This window comes from Zalophus californianus, chromosome 1 (assembly GCF_009762305.2).
Source record: "Zalophus californianus isolate mZalCal1 chromosome 1, mZalCal1.pri.v2, whole genome shotgun sequence".
Taxonomy (NCBI): Eukaryota; Metazoa; Chordata; class Mammalia; order Carnivora; family Otariidae; genus Zalophus; species Zalophus californianus.
Genome location: NC_045595.1, coordinates 90,866,205 through 90,890,305, shown reverse-complemented (window position 1 = coordinate 90,890,305; position 24,101 = coordinate 90,866,205). Strand labels below are relative to the sequence as shown.

Here is a 24,101-nt window from a genome sequence, read left to right as displayed (position 1 = left end):
GAGAGCTATATACTAATCTTCCATAGTAGGAAATAGTAGATAATACCTAAAACAGAAACACCATGAAATAAAAAAGTCTATTTTTTTAAATTTAGGTTTAAATGATAGAACACATAAGACCTAAAAGTGGTTGTCTCTTGGGAATGGAACTTGAAGAAAGAATGGAACAGGGCACTGCTTTTTACAGTATAGTACTCTTTGACTTTTAAAATTTTTTTCTTTTTTATTGAGGTATAGTTGCAATAATAAACAACACCTGTTTAAAGTACACAATTTGATGTTTTGGCATGTATACAGCACAAAGTGTCCCTTTGTAATCCCTCCTTCCCAGGATTACTCCTGGAGAAGGACATATGGGTGGCTGGAACTCTGGCTCAACATTTCCTGCTTCTGTTTTAGTGAACCAGGGAGTCTGTGCACTAGAAAGTGCAAGTTGCCCATATGCCAGCCTGGGAAAGACACTTCACAGTACATCTTGGCCTTCAGCTCAAGCACCTCCTCCAGGAAGCCTGCCGTCACACCCTCCCTGCGTGCATAGTATCTTCTTTCAAGGTGGAACTCTCCACTCTCTAGTGTACTACCCTCCTTCTCCCCTGCACCCAATGACCCGTGCATCAGCAAGGAGGGAGACCTCCTTCCATTCATAGGGCCTGGCTCAGAGCAGGTCCTCAGGAAATTGTAGAATGAATACGTGAGATACAGAAAAGAAATGCATGGAAAGGTGAATAGGTGAGCAAATGCAAGGTATTTTCCCATTGGCAATGACTTAAGGTTGTTGGTGTTAAAGATGGATGCTATTTCTTTAAGGACCATGCAAAAGCCCAGGAGAGGCTGAAATAGGGGGAAAGCTCAGAAACACAACTAGAGCTATTCATCCATTCTTGGAGGAGCCTGGGAGGCACCTGTCCCCTGTATGAAACCCTGTTCCGAACAACCCTCCCTCGACCCTTCTCAGGTACCCAAGACTCCCCTTGGGAGCTCTGGGAGGAGCTAACTGAAGCAGCTGGAGATGAGGTTCACTAGGGGGCACCCTTTCATCACACTGGCCCTGCCCCCAAAGCCACAGAAACCTGCCCTGGGCTCTTTTCTACAAGGACCCTGAACCCCCCGGGGTGGGGGTAGGGGGCTCTTTACATGCCCTGCAGCCTCTTGCCCAATAACAGAGAGGGTCTTTCCAAGTAGCAGCGGCACGTCCACCAAACCGGTACCCACTCAGTACGAGGTTAGCTTTGTAGAAAAGGCAGGTATTTGGGGTCACATCAATGTTTCAGAATGATCTTCCCTTCTTTACTGTCTTGAATGTGTCAGTTCTTAGATCCCCAGCCCCAGCATGATGGCTGCTCAGGTAGGAATAAGCTGAGGGGCTACACTCCTGTGGTTTATCTGCTTATTCACAGGACTGAGGACTGTGGAGTTTTGGGGCTGTTACAGTCCCCAGAGCAGGCGGAGGAGATGGGCCCAGTGTTCATAGCTCCCTCCCCAGTGTGGGACCATACCACCTGCAGGAATCATCCCAGCCTTGGGCCTGCAGGAACATCAGAAGCCAAGGGGCACAGAGGAAGCCTAGGGGCTCAAGTGATATGTGCAGTTTGGAAAGTCAGGTCTCCTCCATTTTTTTAGGACAGCACTCTCCTCAACCATTGTGAGGCTTAATTTCAAGGATGCTCTGAGTCTGGAGGAATTAATCACCCAAACACACAGACTCTGTGAGGCTACCCATGCCTGGTGGAGATTCTGGGCCTTAATACCTGGAATGGAAGGAAGGAGAGTGGTAGGAGAAGACTGGGGGAAAACCCGGATGAGGGAGGGCACAGGGAAGGGGGGACGCAGAAGAACAAAGAGCAGAAGGCTCTTAGCCTGGCTCTTGGAACTGGAGCACTGGAACTCCCGTGCCAATGTCTGGGTTCTTCCTGTGAATTTGCTGCCTGCTCCAGATTCTGGTGGGCTTCCCGTTTCCCATAACCTGCCAAAGGAAGTGTCCAGGGGAGACTGGCAGAGAGAATTCCCAACTAGCAGAGTCTTCCTTTGATGTTGCCACCTTGGCCCTGGAGCCTCTCCTCCACCGATCAACCATTTGGGAAATGAAGAGACCATTCTCTTCCCAGTTTCATGGCTGCTGCAGCCCAGCTCAAACCCTGCCTATGAAGGTTTTGACCTACCTGTTTGGTAGGTCAGGACACAACGCCAGACTGAGGCCATGTCACAGGCACAGACCCAAGCCGGAGCCCGGTCTAGGCCAAGGAGAATCCCTCGCTAAGCCCTGCGCATACCCATGATGCAGCCACGCCCCTCGGAGCCGAACTCTCCAGAGCAAAGGCATCAAGACTGGCTTACTCTGAGAGCTGGGTCTACATCTCTCCTGAGCGGGATTCCAGACCCAGCCAGCCACCCTGTCCTCTGGAAAGAATCATTACCTGCAGGGGGAGGGCTGTCAGAGAGAAGGGGACAAGACAGGTGGGGAGGCACAAAGCTGGGAGGAAGAAAGTACTGGCTCACTAGGCGAGCCTCTCTTCCCCTCCTGTAAGCGAAGCCGTACGTGCTAGCCAGGTGGCCAACCCAGTGCCCGCCTGTGCACACCTGCCTCTGGCACTTCCGAGCTGTGCTGACCCTTTCGCCCAACCACCTTGCACAGCCAGTGTGGCAACCAGCTCAGGCAAGCTTCCCTGAGGCCCCCGGCTCTACCCTGCCTGGAAGGCCCTGCCCTCCATCCTTCTTGCAGAGAGGAGGAGAAAGGAAGGCAAAGGGGATGAGGAGGAAAAGGAAGAAGGAGGAGAAGGAGAGGAGGAGGAGGAAGAGGGAGACGAAATGTATGTAAATTTCCCACCCAGCTTTGGGGATTCCTCCCTGCTCCTGTCGCTCTGGGACACAGAGGTGAGTACTCATGGAGGCCCATTTAGGTCTGCCGCAGGCCTACCCACTCCAAGAGGTACTTCCTTGACTCCAGCTGCCTTGAGCAGCCCCTTTCTGCAACCATCTCAAGAATGTTTGTCAAGGGGCGCCTGGGTGGCTCAGTGGGTTAAGCGTCTGCCTTCGGCTCAGGTCATGATCCCAGGGTCCTGGGATCGAGCCCCGCATCAGGCTCCCTGCTCTGTGGGGAGCCTGCTTCTCCCTCTGCTTCTCTCTCTCTCTCTCTCTCTGTCTCTTATGAATAAATAAAATCTTTTAAAAAAAATGTTTGTCAAGCATTTTGTCAGGTGCCCCCCCAAATGTCCCTGAAAGACCAGACTGTACCATATGACCTTTCTCCTGATCTTGCAACCCCAGGGTGCACATGTCCCCGCCTACTCTCATACCTCCACCAACTGTCTCCAAGAAGAATGCTGTCCGCAGGGTAAGGCCATCTGGGGACCTCTTCTTCTTTCTTCCTTTTCATTTCTAAAATTTCTACCGAGTGTATCTAGTTGGGACAGAGGCATATTGGCCTTAGCTTCTCTTTGTGAGATGGTCCTTGGATGGCCAAATATCCCTTAGCTTGGCACAAATGACTATTTTCTCCTTTGTCTCAGAGCCAATCACCAACTTCATGGTGAGGGAAGGAGGAGAGGACCCTGCTGGGGGGTAGGACTCAGCCTTGACTCTCCCAGTGGACAGGGGCCTGAGTCCCCCACATGCAGATGTTGGGAGGCCCAGTGTGGTCAGGGCTCAGGAATGGCACCCTGAACTGTGGGCATAGAGGAGAAAGGCAGGTGGGGAGGGTGGGTCTGAAGAGGTGTGCACCAGCACAGATGGACCAGCCGAGTGGATAGTGGGGGAGTAAGGGTCCGAAAGGCAGAGGAAAGCACTTCATCCAGATAAAGAATATCAGTCAGGGAAGGTCCCCGACTGGCAGGGGTACAGGGGGAAATAAAGAAGAGACTGGAATGGAGAGAGGAGGGTTCCCAGGGTCTGTCCTGACCCTATAGGGAGCCTGGATCCTGGTGGCAACAGAAGGGTTTTGAGAATGAAAAACTGAGCAGCCTGTGGTTACCTGGCTTCATCAACTTCTGCTCTGTGTGACCCTGGGGCAAGCTAATCAACACCCCTGAGCCTTGGTTTCCTCGTGTATAACAGGGATGGTAACAGAACTCCCTGGCAGGATGATTTGGGAGGGCTGACAGGCAGGACGAGGCGAAAAGCGGGTGGTGGCACACCGTGCGCTCTGCGTGAAATTTGGGGGTGCCGATTAGTACCTTTTTCCGGAAGAGCTGGACAGAGCGCCTGGCGGCGGGTGATTCAGTGGGTTAGGTGGATCAAATTAAACGGAAGATTTTCAACCCAGATTCACACTTCCTGTGGAGATAGGCCCTAAAGGAGCTGGCGAAGGTGTTGGTAAACAATAACAGGGCAATTCAAAGGTTGCCGCTGGCGGTGAAAGCAGTGCGGGGGTTAGGGAGCGGCTGGAGCTGGAAGCAGTCTTCTCTCCGCCGGGGCTGGGGTCCAAGTCAGGCAGGCAGGTACGGACATCTTTGCAGTCTTCCTCCCCTTGCGTACACACACACACACACACACACACACACACAACTGTCCATCGTCGGGGGTCGTTCCGCGGACAGGGATGAAGGAGTGGAAGGCGGGGACGGGTTTGGGGGACGGTAATGGCCGAGCGGATTAATTCGTCCCCAGCAGCCCCGGAGGCAAAGCGCGGCGGTGGGGTGGGGGAGGCGGGAGAGGCGCAGGGCGTCCTGGAGGGCCCTGGGCCGCCCGGGAACGGAGCTCAGGGGCCGGGCGCCGGGTCCGCAGCGCCGCCTCCCGGGAGGAAGGCGGGGGCCGGGGGGAGGGAGCGGGAGGAGGCGGAGGGCGGCGGAGGGCGGAGGAGGGCGGCGCGCTGAGAGGTTATTTGTGGTTCGCTTTGATCCCGAGGGGGAACCTGAAACTCTCACATTCCTGGCATAGCAGCCGCCTCCGGCGCGGGCCGACCCTGGGGCTGCGCGCTGGGGCCCGAGCGGCCAGAGCGTCGGCGCCACCGCCGAGTGCACACCTCCGCCGCCGAGCTGAGCCGGGCCGGGCCGGGCCGGGCCGGGCCGTCGGGTCTGACTACGCCGAGCACCCTCAGGCCGCAGCGGTAAGGAAGGCGGCTTGGGCCCTTCGGGGAGCGCGCGGACGCGGAGAGGGGCGTCCAGCCCGAGCCAGAGCCCCCACGCAGCCCACCTTTTTCCGGGAGCGGGAGCCCGACGCACCAAGCGTCCTCAGCGTGAAGTGCGCCCTTTCGAGGAAGCCGCAAAGGCGGCCCGGGGCCGTTCCTCGCTGCGGGCGCCCGGCTGTGCGCCTGGGTCGGGGGCTCTCGCTGGCGCGCCGGTCCCCTGGGGCTGGGGGAGCCGGCAGCCTTTGGGGAGAAGGGGGCCCTATGTTTTGGGTCGTGGGCTGGGGAGAGGGGCGCGGAACAGGGCAGGAGGCGCCGCTTCGCGTTCAAGTTGCAGGGCCCTGGGGTTGAACTGGTTAGGTGGGGGTTACAGGTGTCTTTGCCCCCAACTAGTCCAAGAACTCCTCTTTGTCTTCCTTGGAAAATCCTCTCTGGAGCCACGGAATGGCTCTCACTTAGAAAGAATGCAGCCGGCCGTCCAGCCCGGTGACGTCAGCGTTGGAGCATTTGGAAAACAAAGAGGGCTCGGGAGGCCGGGAGGGAGGAGGACCCGCGACGCTTAAAGAACTCCGTGGGCTACCGGTTACCCTCGCCTGCTCGCTCTGGGCGCACCGGCGGCCTCCGGGTGTTCGTGGTCGGCTTGGAGTCCGGGTAGAGCGGGATCCCTGGCTGGGATGCAATCTGACTTAGAGACCCTCGTTTGGGTTCCTTAGGCGAGCGTGAGCCCCGGCAAGAGCCGGAGTTGCGTGCTTACTTAGGAAGGGTGGGGGGGATGGTTGCAGTGAGCCGGGTGCGCTGGTGCAGCAAAGGTGCATGGCTGGCGTCGTGGTCCCAGATTTTAGTAACGGCTGTGCATCTGAGGGGTCTGACGGGGGCAGACTCGGCTGAGAGGTCCCGGAGGTGTTCCCCGCTCCCAGGCACATTGCTGCGGGGAGGAGACCAGGAATCTGTCCAGAAAACTCTGCATTCCCTACACCTTCCTACCCCCGCCCGGTCGTTCTCAGCGGGAGTCAGCCCAGACTGATTACTTTAGGAAATGCCCCGCGGATGAAACTCTAGGGCGAATTGATTCCAGTTTGTTTTGCCTCTGGTAACTCTGGAGTCTTGCATCTCCATACCTACTGTGTGTAAGGAGAGGGGTCGGCATGATTGGGTGCCAAGAAGGATGGGGACAGAGATGCCTTCCAGACTCATCTCCCTCTCCTCATTTCTGGGCAGCCAGGAAGGAAGCCGGGGGGGGGGGGGGGGGGGGGAGCAGCCTTCCAGGACTTGAGCCACTGAGAGCCCAAGTTCAGAATGGAATACCTTCCTCAGGAGATAACTCCCTGCACATTAGGCTTCCAGCCCCCAGCCTCAGGTCCCTGCAACCAAGAGCCTCTTTCTTGCTCCCTTACTCCTCCAGTTGGCTCAGATGGGTGTTACTGATGTCAAGATGCTGAGTGCCCCACTCCCATGTGGCAGAGGACCATGGGGGTCTTTTCCAAGTAGCAGGTGTGTGTGTGTGTGTGTGTGTGTGTGTGTGTGTGTGGGAGGGACAGTCATCAAATCAAAGACATGGTGCCATACTTTGTTTTTCCTGGAGCACCCATGCAATTGCTGTCAACACAAAGACTATGTGACTGACCCATAAACCTTGATGGGTGGCCTCTTTGTGCTTAATTTCACAAAACCATGGTCCTGTGGTAGCCTCTCTGCTCTCATCCCTTATTCACCAAACCAGATGCATTTTTTCCTTCTTCCTGTTCACCTTGCAGAGTCACTGCCAAGGTCATCCCATGACAAGGGAGGGTTCAGCATGGTAAAGGGGGTGGACGGTGGTGAGTTAACTGTGTCAAGGCTAGGGCTCAGGCATGCTACATTCTAAAGGGAGTTAAGGGCTGTTTGCCCAGGGCTTCTCCTAGGCTGGACTCATTCTTTATCACCTGCCAATAAACTGGGGCCCTGTCTACCCCTGGACTGGCCTGCTCAGTGGTTATAGCTGAGCTACCCCTGCCCTGGAGTCTCTCGTCAGCCTTTTCAGTGGGAAGCTGGCTGCAGGAGGCTGTGGTTCCTGGATGATTGATTACCTTCGAGGTTACCGGTGTCTTTCTTTAGGCCTAGTAAGTCTCCGTGAATATGACTGTAATGGCAGTCCTCTGCCAAGGATTTACAGTGCACCAGGAGCTCGGCAGCCATTGCCTTACTGAATTTTCAACTCCATGAGGCAAGCATTAGTCTTTACATTTTTCTGATGGAGAAACTGAGTCTCAAAGGTTAGGTAACTTGCCTTAATCAGTAGGTGGCAGCGTTGGCAACTGAGCCTTGTGTGACCCTCCACTCTTTCACACTATGCTTGGGACCATGCTGTCATGGAAAGTACCCCGTGCCCTCTTTCCCACGTGCTCCCCCTCATTGCTCTTCTTTCTCTCTTCCCAGGTGCCCCCGGCCATTGTCCAGGCGGGTGTGTGCCAGCCAAGGAAGCATGAGGACGCTGGAAGACTCCTCCGGGACAGTCCTGCACCGCCTCATCCAGGAGCAGCTACGCTATGGCAACCTGACTGAGACGCGCACGCTGCTGGCCATCCAACAGCAGGCCCTGCGGGGTGGGGCTGGGGGCACAGGGAGCCCCCAAGCCTCCGTGGAGATCTTGGCACCCGAGGACACTCAGGTGCTGCAGCAAGCCACAAGGCAGGAACCCCAGGGCCAGGAGCACCAGGGCAGTGAGACCCACCTGGCAGAGAACACCCTCTACCGGCTGTGCCCACAGCCCAGCAAGGGTGAAGAGCTGCCCACCTATGAAGAGGCAAAAGCCCACTCACAGTACTATGCGGCCCAGCAGGTGGGGCCCCGGCCACATGTGGGGGACCGGGATCCCCGAGGGGCCCCAGGAGGCCATCGGAGTCAGGATGAGGCCCTGCGGGAGCTGCGCCATGGGCATGTGCGCTCCCTGAGTGAACGGCTTCTGCAGCTGTCCCTGGAGAGGAACGGTGCCCGGGCCCCCAGCCACATGAGCTCCTCCCACAGCTTCCCGCAGCTGGCCCGCAATCAACAGGGCCCCGCATCCAGGGGCCCCCCCGCCGAGGGCCCAGAGCCCCGTGGACCTCCGCCTCAGTACCCACACGTTATGCTAGCTCATGAGACTGCCACCGCTGTCACCGACCCACGCTACCGCACCCGCGGGAGCCCACACTTCCAGCATGCCGAAGTCAGGTAACTGCCCACCCTGGTCTTTCAAGCTCTTGACTTTCTTCCAGCAGTTTCTGCCCCCCCCCCCCGGGGTGGAGAGCCTCGAGAAAACACCTTGTGCCATGGCTGGCAAGCGCCAGAGGAAGGCCGTTGGCTACCCCTCTCCTTCCCAAGGAGGAGGGGCTGATGCCTGGAGGAGAGCAGGACTTAGCCCAGGTCACAGGAGAACTTAGTGGTGTCTTTTGCTTTCATTTGGAGATGGATGCCATTGTGTAATTAGCTGTAGCAGTCAAGTAACTAGGGCTCTTGGGGGGTACCAGTTACAGCAGAGGGTTAAAGGTTAGGTTTTTGAAACAACTTGCTAAAGACAAGGGTTGGGAATCATTGCCAAACTGTTTCCAAGCTAAGTGGGGAGAAGGTGGGACCTCCTCCTCTGGAGATTAAGACCAAGTGGACAGTCGGCTTTCTGGGGTTAGTGGCAGGCACGGCTAACTGGAGGCAGGAAGGACCAGATGGCCTCCTTAGAGACCTCTCCCTGTCCTACACCAGGGCAGGAGCCGCCCTCTTGCTACTTTGCGTTTCCTTTCCTGTGCTCCAGGTGGCTGGAGCCCTTAGGGAAGAGGACTTGAGGTCCAGGCGAGCCCCTTCCTGGGGAGCTTGGAAAAGGTGCTGGGGAATGTAGAGTTTGATTCTGAGTGTGAAGGGAAGCCTTTAGGGGATACAATTTGGCTTACCTCTTTAAAAAGGTCCTTTGGGCTGCAGGTAGAGAGAGTGGATTCTGAGGGGCAAGAATGGAAGCAGGAGATCAGGAGGAGGCAGAAAGCCCGGAGGGTTTGCAGAAATACTGGTTCCTGGAAATGCGGCTCTGCCCCAGGCTTCTCCCTTGGCCTGGCCCCTCCTGAGAAGCGGACACACACTGCTCAATTCACACACCCCATCTCCCCACGTGCTGGTCCCGGAAACCCCATCAGAGGGGCCTGAGGATTTGCAGCCTCCTTTCCTCTGGAAGGCTCAAGGTCGAAGTCTGGTTCTCTTCATGCTTGCTGAGTCTTCATTTAGTCACCCGCTTTCCCACCGTTCGGCCTTTTCCTGGGATAGATGCCTTTCCTTGCTCTCGAGAAACAAGTGACGCCATGGTGTTGGTATGGGGGAACCAGAGGAGGGAGCCTTGTGGGTTTTCTCCAACGTCCACCTCTCCTGCTCCCCTCCCCCACCTTAGCTCCTTTCTCAGAGCTTGGTCAGGGAGAGTTTCGGAAGCTGAGTCGCGGGTTTCTTCTTTTGGAGCAGCCTTATTGAACCCTGTCAGGAAAAGATAATATCGTGGAAAGGAAGTAGACCACAGGAGAACAAAAAAGGGAGGGTGGGGAGGGGCAGAACAGGGGAAGGGAGAGCAAATGTGAAGGGAAAGGAAAGCTCTATTCTTTCTCAGAGCTAAGTCATCCCCAAAGAATGCCAGTTGTGTCTGCCTGGCCCAGTGCAGGGGGTTGAGAAAGTTGGTGAAGCAACCCCGGGAATGCCACATTTAGCAGTGCAGGAGAGTGCGCATTCCAGTGGGGACCCTCTGCTCAGCTCTCGCTGGAAGCTCCACCTTAGGCGGTGAGAGAAATAGAGATCACAAAAGGATTGTTCATTGGGAACCTGGGGGAGGGACTTTTCTTATAGCCTAGGGTCCTCAGGGGAGCAGGGGAGAGGAGGCTATGGGGGGAGGGAGGGCATGAGTGCTGAGGTGATGGACCCGCGAGTGGAATTCAATTCTCATGGAGCATCTGGGACTTGGAAAATTCCTGGTGAGACGGAGGCAGTCTGTTCTTCTGCACTTGGGAGCCCCAAGGCCCCTGAAAGGCTCTGTGACCAACCTCCACCCCCATGCCTCTTGCTCTTTGCTCTTTCCCTTAATGGGGCTCTGAGGGTGACATTACAGCATTGCTAGAGGCCAGTGGAACATTGACCCTAAACTCGGGCTGTTGCGGTGGTTCAGCGGGGGCCCCTGTGCCTAAGAAGATCCAGTGTGCGGGTCCCATTTGCTCTTTAAACAGACAGTATGCTGCAGTCACCACTGGGAGAGGTAGAGAATGGGCCACCATGGTGGGAGCACGTGCTATAGGCCCAGCATCCTGCCAGGCTTTGTGTAGGCCTGGCCAGCCCCTTGAGGCTGGAAATGCTGACCCTCATGATGTAGCAGAGGCATGCCAGCACCCCGGGGATTTGAATGCCGATTTTGTCAGACTTTGGAGCTCAGGCTCTTCCCCCCGCCCTCCCCCCCAACATCTTTCTCACCCCTCTGCCCTTAGCCACAGTATTTAAAAAATGTTTCTGTGACGGGTGAGGGGACCCAAAATAGGAGGGAGAAAAACGTGGGTGTGCTGCACTGGCAGGTGCTAGTGTGAGAGGCTTAGAACAGCCACCAAGTGGCCCAGGGGCCTGGGTGGCTGTGTGCTCAGTCATGATTGATGTGGCCTCCAGACCCAAAAAGAACCTTCTGTGGATTAGAAAGGTCAAGTGCGCATTGCTTAAGATGCCTTATTTAAGTACTGGTTGCTCATAAGGTCCAGGACTACTCAGGCTGATCCCCAGGGCCTTGGCCACAGTGCTACGAGGTGTGAAACAAGCATCCTGATGTTAACCCCCGCTAGCCCCGCTCCCTTGGCCCTTGAGGGTCTTGGGTAGACGTCGTGTGAAAAAGGCCTTCCCCACTGGTCACTGCCTGGTGTTGTGTGGAGACTGCCCAGTGTGCCAGGAGGGCTGGGCCCAGGCAGGGCTGCTCAGGGCTGGGAGCCATGGGGGTCTGGGCAGCCTCTGAACACCGTCTCTCCTGTTCGCCAGGATCCTGCAGGCCCAGGTGCCCCCTGTGTTCCTCCAGCAGCAACAGCAGTACCAGTACTTACAGCCGCCCCAGGAGCAGCCCCTGCCGCCGCACCCAGCTGCTCTCAGCCACGGCCCCCTAGGCTCCCTCAGTGCACCTGAGGGGGAGGGGCCAGTGAGCACCCCGGCCGCCGCCACCACCTCGGGCAGTGCCCACCTGGCCCAGGTGGAGACTGTGCTGAGGGAGAATGCCAGGCTGCAGAGGGACAACGAGAGGCTACAGAGGGAGCTGGAGAGTTCAGCAGAGAAGGCCGGCCGCATGGAGAAGGTAGGCCCCGCTGGGGCCCCAGAGGGGCGGGGTGGGGGAAGAGCTGCTGCCCACCCCCTCGTCCTTCCCATGCCCTCCCTCACTGACTCTGGACAGCTGGGGAGCAGCCTCGAGGCCAGCAGAGCAGGCCTGGGGTGTGAGCAGTTGCTAGCTGGTGGTGATTAGAAAGAGCCCATTCACCAGCTCCCTGCACACACCCCCTCCTGTGGACACCTCCCACAGAGAGCCCTTTGTGTCCCCCACACAACAGCCAGTCTGTTCTAGGCCAGCCCTGGCCCAAGCGAAAGCCCCTCCTCTTGGAAAAAATGGGCTACTTATTGGAATCCCAGGCCAGCTCGGAGCACGTGCGGAACCTGCCAGCCGCCAAGTGGGAGGGGCAGCTGGGGCCAGGCTGGCCTTCTGCAGTGGACGGTGATGGCCAGAGAAGGAAATACTCCAGCCAGAGGCAGCTCAGGCTGGGGGCTGGTGCCCCTGTTCTTTCGTGAAGGTTTACCAGCTGTGTGCATTCAGCTTTGACAGGTGGCCTCCGGCCTCCTGTTGCTGTCCCGTGGTGTCCCAGATAGCGCACACACACACACACACCCAGATCATGGCTGGAGTCTTTTTGTGCCCACTCCTGGATGACAGGCTCAGATTCTCAGTAGAACCTGGACAAAAGCAAAATGCTTCCTTCTGGATGTCGGGCACAGGAAGGCTGTCCTGAGTCACTCTGAGGCAGCCACTTCCAGAGTACTTGGCCCTGGTTCACTCAGCATCGGGACCTTGGCACAACTGAGGGGACCCTTGCTTGCTGGTTCTAGTACCTGATTCGTATCTGGAGGCCACAAGCTTCTGACCATCCCACTATAGCCACCTGGATTGTTTTGCTGTTGCCTTTGATCCTCTCCTCTCGCACCCTTTCTGCTGGAGAGAGCAGAGCAGCCCGGGCCTGTGGATGGGACGCTGATGCCACACACACTCTGGGCTCTCTCCCCTTCCTTCAGCTCTCCTGTCTGCCTCTTGCAGCTGGAAAGTGAAATCCAGAGGCTCTCTGAGGCCCACGAGAGCCTGACAAGAGCCTCTTCTAAGCGGGAGGCCCTGGAGAAGACCATGCGGAACAAAATGGACAGTGAAATGAGGAGGCTGCAGGACTTCAACAGGGATCTTAGAGGTGAGAGAGGGCAGCCAGGGTGAGGGGGTGGCGAGCATCTGTGGAGGCCTTGATTCCTCTGGTCTAGGGAGGAATTCAGAATCTCTGCCCTCTGCAAAAATAAGTGTAAGTTGGCTCAGAGGGGGCCAGTTGGAAACTCCTTGGGAGCCACCTTGACAGGGGGACGCTTGTGTCTGTCCTATGCCTTGGAGCCTCCTGTGGAACCCTCACTGGTGTGGCCCAGAGTCTCCCTCCTCGTTAGGCCCTGAGCACACCCAGGGCTTCCCTATCAACCCATCCCTGGTTTGGAGGGTGCAGCCCCATAGACGGGACCCCAGGGGACACCCGGGCAGGCAGCTTCACCTGATACTCGAACATCTTTCCTTAAAACATTTTTCCTTCGTTTGAAACAGAGAGATTGGAATCTGCCAACCGCCGTCTGGCAACCAAGACCCAGGAGGCCCAGGCAGGAAGTCAGGACATGGTGGCCAAGCTGCTTGCTCAGAGTGAGTAGGGCTCCCGCTCAGACGCCCGGACAGATAAGTGGGTGGTGAGACCGTGGCAGTGACAGTGGACACAGGAGGATTGGCCCTCCCTGCTGTCAAAGCAATGCTTCGAGCACAGGATTACTGAATGCCTGCTGTGCATGCAGCCCTGAAGTGTCCTGCCTGGGAGGGGTGGCTTCCAAAGAATAAGATCTGGTTCTGCATTTATTGGAGAGATGAGTGGGTACCAGAGGGGACCGCTGGGGCGCAGTGATTTGCTGGGCTGCGGTGCCATGTCAGTAGAGCATCCTTCAGAACTCAAGGTGCACTGGGCAGTGGGGGAGGCCCGATAGCCCTGGAGGCAAGTGGGAGCAGAGAGAAGGAATGCTGAGTTCCCCAGGGCATTCCAGGCAGCGGGAAGGTTAGGGGGGCCCAGTTAGAATGTGAGAAGCTGGGGAGCATGATGCAACTGGGCCATAACAAGCTGGCCAAGTGGGGGTCTCCACAGACAAACCGAAAGCGGGTTTCTGGAGCTTAACCAGCAGGTGCAGTCTGAAGAAGGGGTTTAGGAAGCTTCTCTAACAGGGGTGGTGGAAGGCTTCTGGAAGACAGTGGATGAGTTCCTTATTGACTAGTCTGTTCAATCAGTCATTTGTTCATTAGCAGCACCATGCTAAGCCCCTGTCAGGAATTGGGCAGAGGGTGGGTGCAGGCGCTGGAAGGTACCAGGGCAGGGAGGTTGAGTGAGAGGGGTTGAGCTTGAGAAAGAAGCGGGGTCTTCTCACCACAGATTCAGGGGAACAGAGGTGTCCCTGGCCTTGGAGACTAGTGACTGGGAAGTCCCCACTGGCCTGAGAGAGAGGATCTGTGGGGATGGCAGGGGCGGTGATGGCCAGAGGAGGAAATACTCCAGCCAGGGGCAGCTCAGGCTGGGGGCTGGTGCGGTGGGATGGCTCAGGTTGAGGTGCATGGAGTGGGACTAAAGGAAACCCTGAGCTCAGCAGCAGGAGGAAGGCAGGAAGAAGCTCTAGCAGTCAGAAGAGGCAGAGAGGCAGTAAGTTCCTACTGTGCTGTAGTGGTGTTTGGGCCTTTGCAGAGAAATGGAATGGGGGTGGCTGGTGTCCTGGTGAGGGTGGCTTTGAGGAAGCCTAGTATGTGTGAGGGGCCTGGATAGTATGGGGCGTCCAGAAGTCGGGGAGCAGCTTGAGGACTGAGCTCTGGCTGGCAGCACCTCTTCCTTCCTCAAGGAGGGCTCAGAGCCCAGAGCCCTGGACAGAGCTGCCCAGGACAGCAAATGGGGGGGCACGACACTGAAGGGATTGGGGGGGGTGGGGGTTGAGCAGGAGGTAGGCTGGGCCGGGAAGAGCCAAGCAAGGTGGCAATGACTTAGGGTCCCTGGGAGAGAGGTGAAGGACAGGGATGGGGCAGCCCTCAGTGTAGTAGCCCTTGGGAGTCTGGGGGGATGGGTTCCTGGCAAGAGGCAGAATGGGGGTGTCCTGTAGGAGAGGGTGGGCTTTGAGGGTGCGACGCTGCCACAGAAAGGAAGTCGCTAGGCAGGTGTCTGGGAGCCGGCAGCGGAGGGGCGAAGGTGGGTGGGGGGAGGCCGGACTGGAGGCGTTTCCGCTCCCCAGGGAGCGAGAAGCGCCAGGCTGTTCTTGGCTCCTAACTGGAGCCATTAATCTGGACGCCACGGGTGACCTGGATGCCTGGCATTCCTGGGCCATGGGGCTGTTCCGCTCCGGCCTGCCCCCCGCCGCTTCCTCCCGCATGGCCCAGAGCGACTGGGACAAAGGGGCAGGGCTGGCGGGCCAGAGTGGGTGGCTTTCTCCAAGGCGGAAGGCGTATCCCCCTTCTTCCTGCACGGCTCAACCTTCCTGCCTGCCCTTGGCCCCCTCCCCGGCCCAGGAGCTCTCCCAGCAGATAAGACACGCCCGTGGTTTCATCCCAGTAGCTGGGGATGGCCGAGGCTGAGGCCTCCCAGCCCCTGCCAGGGCCTTAGAGATTGTGCAAGGCAGCAGGAAGCTGCAGGAAACATAAGGCTGGGTCCGCCCCCCCACCACCACCCCTCGCCAAGGGCTGAGGAAAGCCAAGCAGCTCTTCCTTGTTCCTTAATACCCATGGAGAAGACACAAAGCTCCCAGGGAAAAAGTCTCGGGTTGACCTCACTTTTTCTGGGGTCAGTCAACAGTAGTAGGAAAGTGTGGTCATTGTCCCCAGTGCCTGCTTTTGGTACAGACCCCCAGCTTTGGCTGCTCTGGTCTGGCCCTGCCCTCCCCTCCCTGGGGATATGGACTTGAGTCCAAAGGCCTAGCTCTCTCAGCTCTCTCCCGTTGGGCATTTCCTTCTGGCCGGAGCCTCAGGCTCTGGGACTAGAAGATGGGGCAGTCATGGTAAGACTGGGATGCGAGGCTGCTGCCTGTTAAATTCTGTTAAGCTGTGGGCTCTTGGAGCACATATGGGAAGGGGTCATTGCTCCTAGGCCCAAATCCGCAATCTACTCTCTCTGACCGTCCCTCCACCACACCCCTTAGACGCTAATTCAGCCCCTTTTGGATGCCTCAATTTCAGTATTATTGAGCTTCCTCATCTTTTCCCTCCACACCAAAGAGTAAAGCCAGCCTGGGCCTGGCCTTGAAAAAATCCAGATGGAACCGGAGCTGACCTGGGTTGCCTGTGTCCTTCTCCTGCCCCGGGGCCCTGAGTAAATGAATCCTCCCTTCGCCTACCCAGGTCCCAAGCCTTCACTCTTCTATTCCAGAACCTGTCCCATGTGATAGGTACTCAGCTACCTGTGGTCCAAAGATTAAAATTAAATAAAATGAAAAATTCGGTTCTTTCCTCACACTAGCTATATTGCAAGTGCTCAGTAGCCACAAGGCTCTCATGGCCCTCGGGCACAGGTTGGCACAGTACAAAACAATTTTATTACAGCAGAAAATTCCACTGTACTATGAGAGCGCTGCTTCAGTGACAGTGCCTTTGAGTTCCTCGGGCAGGCCCTAGAGCCCACCCCCTTCTACCCTCCGGTAAGGCGGGCCCCCCGCCCCCGACACCCTCTGTGGGGGGCCGGGCTGGATTCCCAAAGGGCAGGTGCATGGGAGGTGGATTTACACCTAGAGCATCAGCCGGAGGACTGCATGGTCTGGCTTGGGTCTTGCTTGGCCCCACAGTGTGATGTGGGACCCCGAGCAGAGTTCTCCTGGCAAGCACAAAAGGTGATTTTAAACGTTGGGATAGCTAGGATCTTAGACACAAATCTTTGGACTGTAGTCATTTTCATTATGCTGCAAAGTTTGCATTTCTTTATGAGCCCGGTTGCCTACATCTCGGTGGTTCCCCCAGACCAAGAAAGGAAATGTAGCAGTATTCTGGGGGCCCCTGGGTCTACAGAATGAGTCCTGAAGCCCACTTTGAGAGGCCTCTGGGTATGGGGGCCTCCCACCACAGCCAGAAGCAGCCTGGTCCTTTGGAGGCCAGGCTGACTTGGGTCCGCACTTTAGCAGCACCAGTTACCTGTGTTTCTTCCCCACTATGTTGGAGGTCACATACCCTACCTCGAGGGGCTTCAGGGGAATGAGATGTGTACGTGCCTGGCTCGTGGTGCAGCCAATGGAGCTTCTTCTCTTCCCTGTTCCTTCATTCTCTCACTGGCACGATGGTCCTGTCGCAGTCCACCTGCGCCTTCTCATCTGTCATGGGTTCCTATCACAGTTCCTATCAGGCCAGACTCTAGTGTCATCATGAGCCTCAAGGAACATTATGAATGTGTTTTGGAAATGGTGACACCTGGCACAAGTAGACAGTGTTTGGGGCTGTCCATGTCCCAGCAGAGAGGCAGTGTGGCCCAGTTACTACTGCAAGGGCCCGGGGCCAGTGCTGCCATTTATTTGTGACGTAACCTGTCCCTCCCGCATGTCCTGGCGGTGGTGATGACAATGCCTACCTCCTAGGGTTGTGGAGAGGATAAGAGGCGGGCATGCTTGTCCAGCCCTCGGTGCAGAGCCCAGCATGCGCTAGGCGCTTGGTGGGACTGCCGTGGGGTTGCTGTCTCTGACCGAGCACCGCCCTCCCCCCCCCCCCGCCCGCCGCAGGCTACGAGCAACAGCAGGAGCAGGAGAAGCTGGAGCGGGAGACGGCCCTGCTGCGCGGTGCCATCGAGGACCAGCGGAGGCGAGCCGAGCTGCTGGAGCAGGCTCTGAGCAATGCGCAGGGCCGGGCTGCTCGAGCCGAGGGGGAGCTGCGCAAGAAGCAGGCCTATGTGGAGAAGGTGGAGCGGCTGCAGCAGGCCCTGGGGCAGCTGCAGGCGGCCTGTGAGAAGCGGGAGCTGCTGGAGCTCCGTCTGCGGACACGCCTAGAGCAGGAACTCAAGGCCCTGCGTGCACAGCAGGTGAGCTCGGAGATGCGGGGAGCTGGCAGGGGGAGGGCGCGCAGGAGGACGGCGGCAGCGAGCTGGCAGGGGGAGTGCGGCATCTGAGGAGGCCAGTTCCAAAGTCCTGGGGGGTCCCTACTGAGATCCAGGTGGAGGCGCCCTTGGAAAGCCGGGCTGATCCGTGTTCCAGCCTTGCCCCCAGACCCCCGCAGCCACCAGCCTTAGAAGAGGCTTCACCTCTTGGCCAGGTGCCAGCCTTGGGGACTCAAGACCTGGGCTTCGGTCCTCAGCAGCAGCAGGGCTTAGCATCCTTGGTCTCGAGAGAGGGTAGCCCAGGAGCCTTGATGCAGAGGACTAGCCAGCTCTTAGGTGTCTCCCCAACATGGTGAGGGCAGATGGTAACCCAGATCCTGAGTCCCCATCCTCCCTTTGGGCTGTGTTAGTAACTCTGGTGTTTACACGCCAGATAGAGTTCTGTCACCCTTCCCCACTTTACCCTGCCCACGGAGGTAAAGTGACCACAAGCCCTGGACTGCCCACGTGGGTCCTGGTCTACACCAGTTGTCACAGTGTAATTATTAAAGAGTACCCCTTTCCCAATGTGGAGGATACTTTCTTGGGTCCCCTATGCAGAGGCAGGCCTGATCTTTCCTGCGCCCTTGTCCACGGGGGTGTGGGGAACCACGGCACCTGCTTCATCTTTGGTAGCCGCGGGGCGCAGGGGCAGGTCTGCCGGGAAGGGCAGAGGACGCCCCTGTGCATCAGTGAGAGCCCTCATGCAAGGGTGAGGACCCGTGGCTACCGCACCCCAACCTCTGCCCTTGATCACAGTGCTCCCTTCTCCACAGAGACAGGCAGGCCCGCCTACCGGTGCCAGTGGCGGTGGTGGATCCCCGGAGCTCAGTGCCCTGCGGCTGTCAGAGCAACTGCGGGAGAAGGAGGAGCAGATCCTGGCACTAGAGGCGGATATGACCAAGTGGGAGCAGAAGTATTTGGAGGAGCGTGCCATGAGGCAGTTTGCCATGGACGCAGCCGCCACGGCCGCGGCCCAGCGCGACACCACCCTCATCCGCCACTCCCCCCAGCCTTCGCCCAGCAGCAGCTTCAACGAGGGCCTGCTCACTGGCGGCCACAGGCATCAGGAGATGGAAAGCAGGTTGGGCATTGGCATTGCCCCCCTGAGGTGGGGGTGGGGGTGCACTGCCCAGTCCCTGCCATGCCCTTAATCCCTGATAAACGCCCTTCTGGCCACGAGACTCAGCAGTCCCTCACGCTTCTGGGTCGATCCCGCATGTCTGGCACACCAGGCATCACGCACGTGTTCTTTCCCAGAGATACCAACCGACTCCTTGGTCTGCCCAGGGGACCTTGGCTGTGGAGGTGTCAGATGCCATCCAAGGCTCTGGCTTCTACCTGCTCCCCCACCCCCACCCCCAGTCAGTCAGAGAGTAAGACTTTCCAGCTGAGTTCACACCATGTGCCCACCCCAGAAGGAAGGTGGACTAGGTCCCTGGCTTCGGATAGCTAGTATTTTCTCTCCAAAAACAACCTCAGAGGCCCCACAAGATTTCTGTTTGACCTATGTCCAACTCAAAAGCACAAGCACATCAGCTGAGCCCATTGGATGGGCAGCAGCTCTGGGGTATTGCCCCACCGGGCAAGGGTCGTGCCATTGCTGTCATCCGATGAATCCAACCTACCCCTTGATCTGCCTTTGCTGCCATAAGAAGGGCCCAGTGCCTCACACACTGGTAGTTTTCAGGGCTTCGGATTTCAGAACTCTGATGACATTTCTGAAGGCTCCCTCCAGCTTTTCATGAGGTGGGGAGGGTAAGAGGCCACTGAATTTGCGGGTCTGACCATGTGAGCATGGCCTGTCTCCCCTCAGGTTGAAGGTGCTCCATGCCCAGATCCTAGAGAAGGATGCAGTGATCAAGGTCCTTCAGCAGCGCTCCAGGAAAGAGCCGGGCAAGGCCACGCAGGGCTCCCTGAGGCCCGCCAAGTCTGTGCCGTCTGTCTTCGTGGCTGCTGCGGCAGGGACCCAAGGCTGGCAAGGTCTTTCCTCTAGTGAGCGACAAGTGGATGCCCCTGCCCGGCTGGCTACAGGTGAGAGGAGGCGGGTGGGAGGCAGCAGTAGAGGGCTCGGTTGCTGTCAGGCCTTTGCTCCCAGAACTGAGGCTCAGAGGTGTTGGGGCTTCCTGACCCCTTGTCCGAGGGAGCCAGCTTCCGCGCTGGCTGCGGTGACCCTCCAGCCCACAGCTATCCTGGTGTGAGGGGGCATGCTCTACTCCCCATCTCCGTAAATTCCAGCACCCTGGATCCCAGCCACTTGCCATCTCAGCAAAAATAGAGCTTCCTGGGCAGATGTACCTTGCAGGCAAGCTCCTCTGCTCCTCCATCTGAGCAGATGCCACAGAAATTTCAAGAGTCCCCACTGGTTCTAAGATTCAACGCGCTAAGAAGGGTTCTGCCACTTAAGAGGTTTGGAAACCAGTCCAACCTGATAGTTATTCCTATTTGGAAACAGGAGTACTGAATCTTAATCAGAGTTCGTGCAAATCAAGAGCAACCCGTACCACCTCGCACCCCCAGTTGGTACAGTTAATTTGAGGTGTTCTTCATGGGGCTACCACTGCCTTCATGAGGCAGTCACTGTCGGCCTCCTGCCTTTCCAGCAGACCGGGCCCCCGAGGAGGAGCCAGTGGTCACAGCTCCCCTCCCTGCTCATGCCAAACACGGGAGCAGAGACGGGAGCACCCAGACCGACAGTCCCCCGGACAGCGCGGCAGCTTGCCTGGGACTGGATCCCGACAGCCTCCTGGGGTACAGTGGGGGCCAGAGGACAGCCTCGCTGGGTAAGTGCCCCTCCCCGGGACTTCTGTGCTGCACAGGGCTGCGGGTGCGCCGGGGTGTGAGCTGGAGCACCAGGCTCTTTGTTCCCAGACCCCGTGGCTTACTGCACTCCACGGGGAGCCGTGTACAGTGCCGGTGAGCAGGCTGCGCGGGACACCTCTGTGTGGACGTGAGGGCTGGTTGGATGCATGGATGGGAGGAACTGAAAGGCCTGATCACAGACAGATCCCGAGTTCAGAGGGAGCGCGCCGGCGTGGGAGGTGCTTCTTCTCCTCTTTCATAGCCTGCCTTATTTCATTGCCAATCTAAGCATCTAAGATCATGCAGCTTGGCGAGTGACCTGATGGCAATCTCCAGTTAGAAGAGTTTGTTTAAAAAAGAGTCCAAGACAGAGAAATTTGAGAAGATGGCCTTTTAAATGTTTTCTTCCCTTTCACATTAGCCCTCGGGTGTGGGCCTGCGCCTCACTGTCCCAGAAAACCACAGGCTCGGGAAGAATGCTGCAGCCTCCCTCAGTCCCTCAGGGCTCCCCCTCCGTCCGAGCCTCCAGCCAGTTGAAAGTTACAAATAAATGTGTCTTCCACATTGGACGTTGACGATCTGGGTGGAGAGCTGGGGGGCGCAGAGCTTGGTGCTCGGTTGGCCAAGCCGGGGGGCTGGGGGGAGGGGGCAGGGGAGGGAACCCAGGCACCTGGGCAGCTGAGGAAGGCCACGTTGGTAAAGGGAGATCCTATCTTAAAAATGTGCCAGGATTTAAAAGGGCAATCTTGTAACGCTCGCTGGCGTTTGCCTGTGCTCTTGTCTCTCTCCAGACTCTGTTGCTACATCCAGAGTCCAGGACTTGTCAGACATGGTGGAGATACTGATCTGAAGGAGGTAGTGCTCGGGGACTCCGAACCATACCCTGTCTCCTCTGCCGTCTGCTACTCTCGGCCATTCCAGCGGCCTCTCCATCTGCTGCTGCCCCGCTTTCCCCACCCAGGCATTCACTCCCATTGACCATCTGGTGCCCCGGGGCTTACGGATGCTGCAGGGGTGAGGGGGAGCCATGAGAACGCCTGCATGCAGAAGACCCCGCTTCTCAGCCCCACATCCCTCCTGAGCCCATGCGGAATGAGGATCCCCAGGCTTACTGTTGGGGTAGCAACTGGAAACCCAGAAGGGAGCTCTGCCTTCTCGGGACCCCCAGTTGGCACTCAGGCAGGGAGGGAGGGCATATATTGGTTTGGGAGAGTGATTTCCCAAGATGGCTGCCTACGGACACCAGGTGGGCTGGTTCGGTACAGAGCCGGCCGTGCTGTTCCCCTGTGGCTAAGTGTGGTCCCAGCCCACCTCATCTGCTCCTCAGCTCCTCGCTGCGTCCTTGAGATCGCTGAGACTTGCATCTTCAGGGGACTATTGAGGGTGTTAGTCCTGCAGAAGCCACAGCCTCGCCCCCTCCCTTGAAGTGGGCAGGGGCCATTTATCAAGTGGACTGGGATAAGCTGTGCAGTTTGTACATAGCCCACTTTCTTACGGAACAGAAGACGGAAGCATGCCGCTTCAGATCTGTGCCCTCTCTGTTCCCCTGTCCTTGCCACCACGGTTCCTGTAACTGCTGACTAGCCTCCCAGCTCTCTGCCCTTCTCAAGTTCTTGGCCCACGGATTTTGATACTGGTTGATCCACGTGACATTGGCTGTCTTTTCCTCTACCTTGAGCCTTGTTTTAAAATGCCCACGGGACCCCTATCACCAGCCTCTTGACATGGCTTCACAGCTCCTGTCCCTGGGACATTCTGTCGGTTTGGTTATGAACCCTGAGCCAGATGAAATGAGCCGCCACACACAGACATCTGCCATGGGGGGCTTCCCAGCACCAATTCTCTTGAAGGAAACTGGATAAGTTGCCTTGTTCTCGTCAGAGTCTTTGTTCCCACCTGGAGGGATTGGGAGAGGGAGCTTTCCCAGCTGGTGAAAGACTGGTCAATGAGCTACAGGATGTGACTCAAATCGTCTCTCAATGGAGCCCCCATCACAAAATGGCGCCCGTGAGGCTGGCTCCTCAAGCTACCGGTGAGCAGCACCCTGAAAGGGGGCCAGTGCTTTGGAATCAGACCTGCCAGCAGCAGTGGCTTCAACTTCTGGTCCTAGAGAGTCCCCCAGCTCAGCCCCAGGACCGATGGGTGGGTTTTAGTAGTTTGTCTTGACTGTTTTTAGTTCTCCTTGAATCCTCGTTTTCTCCTTTACTGTTTTTGAGTTCGGTATGTGTTCTTTTATTCCCATGATTCCTCAAGTTTCCTTTTTAAACATTTGCATTTGCTGGACAATTGCATATTTTTTTAAATCCCTCTACCCTTCTTTAAAGCTGAAAAATACATTTGGTTCATGTGCATTGTTTACAAAGCAAGAAGAAAAAAAAAGGCAAAAAAATATCGTGAAAGAAAAAAAACAACTTAATATATTTTGGATTAATATTTGGTATTTCTTTTAAAGTATTTTTTGTGCTGTGAACGTTTTCTGCCAAAGACCATGATGTGTGTCTGTATGTTTAAGTTATCATAAATATTTAAAATGTAAACATGGCTGTTTTGTTATGCCACCCTGTACCAGGACTGCTGCTGCATTCCACTGGGTATAACAGTATTTTAATAAAAAAAAATAATAATTAAAATCGGTGTCTTTGCCCAAGTGAGAGACTACACTGGGACAGAAAGGGGGAAAGGAAAGGGTAGAGGAGTTGGCGTGTCACCCACGTATATCGTCCCTGAGCACTCTTGCCTCTGAACCCCCTCACTCCGCCACCTCACGCTCCCGAGTGCCTTGGTCCTTAAAAATTGGCCAGACCATACCCATGAGTGGCAGCTCAGGGTCACTACTGTTTCTTGAACATAATGTTTTTCTGTCTGGGAGGGTCTGACAGATGGGCAGCCTCCCATGCGTAGCTTTGTCCTAGCTGGTTTTGTTTGACCACGTGCTGTGGTTAACTCCACGGTAGGATTGGGTGTCCAAAGGCGGCTTTATCCTTCCCCCCGCAGCCCCGCCCAGCAGAAGGAGTCCCAGAGCCGTGCAAAAGCGTGGGCACCATGCTTGCCCTCTGCCTGGACACGAGCAGAGGGCGTTCGTGTGTGTGGCACATTCTAGGGCCCTGCCTCGTGACCTTGCTGTGGTATCACCACTCTTGCCCTGTGCCCAAGAAAACATGTCACTCTGATCCATAAAAGAGAAAACCATTCTCAGTCTCAGATGTTACAGTAGAAACAAAGTATCTGTCTCCATGGGCCAGTCAGGACAATCCCAGGTCCCCGGTCAGGATGTGGGCTAGCAGTCAGGCTGACCACGAGGCAGCAGGCAGCCCTACAGGTTGTGGGCACTTGAGGGGAACAGTTAGCCCCCATGGCTGTGGGCAAAGTATTTTCAGGGCAAGTGTAGGGACTCGGCAGCAATGTTGATGAGCAACCCAATAGGATCCTAAAGAACATGTCTTCCTGAGCCAGCCTACCTGTCCACATGAAAGGGAATCCAACAAGTGGAAGAATTGGGAATATTCAAGGACTTTTCCCAGCAACTTTGCATCCCTGACTTGATGGGCCCCAGCAGATAGGGAGCTCTCCACGTAGGATCCCCACCCAACACAATGCCAATGTAACAATCCCCACCCAGTGGCCACACCCAACAGCCTAGCCCTCTCCAGCCTGCCTCCCACCGCCCAGGCAGCCTCAATGCCTGTCTCCCTGTTAATCAGGCCCTGACTTAGGGTTTGCTGGGTGGACGGTTTGCTCTCTCAGGATGCACGCCACGGAGCTCCTGTTCCCACAGATCTTTCCTCAACCACATCAGCCCACAGCTGCATTTGCTAAGATATGGTGTCCCAACAAGATGGCGGGGCCCGTAAAGAATGCCCTTGGCAAAGACCTTCCTGTTCACCTCCACC

At 56.9% G+C, this 24,101-nt stretch overlaps 1 protein-coding gene across 4 annotated transcripts; it reads left to right on the top strand.

Moving 5' to 3' along the window:
- The first annotated feature begins 4,848 nt into the window (after window positions 1–4,848).
- AMOTL2 (angiomotin like 2) lies at window positions 4,849–22,841 on the top strand. 4 transcript variants are annotated; one of them, XM_027585649.2, is made up of 10 exons: window positions 4,849–5,041; window positions 7,475–8,248; window positions 11,048–11,354; window positions 12,360–12,504; window positions 12,897–12,989; window positions 17,060–17,355; window positions 18,186–18,493; window positions 19,226–19,443; window positions 20,013–20,192; window positions 21,003–22,841. In XM_027585649.2, the coding sequence occupies exons 2-10, from the start codon at window positions 7,521–7,523 to the stop codon at window positions 21,059–21,061; spliced, it is 2,334 nt and encodes a 777-aa protein (XP_027441450.1). In that variant the 5' UTR covers window positions 4,849–5,041; window positions 7,475–7,520; the 3' UTR covers window positions 21,062–22,841. The 4 variants fall into 4 exon arrangements, with proteins under 4 accessions (XP_027441450.1, XP_027441448.1, XP_027441451.1 ...); XM_027585647.1 differs by lacking the exon at window positions 4,849–5,041 and adding an exon at window positions 6,444–6,550; XM_027585648.1 differs by lacking the exon at window positions 4,849–5,041 and adding an exon at window positions 6,445–6,550 and having other exon boundaries at window positions 20,016–20,192.
- The last annotated feature ends 1,260 nt before the right edge of the window (window positions 22,842–24,101 follow it).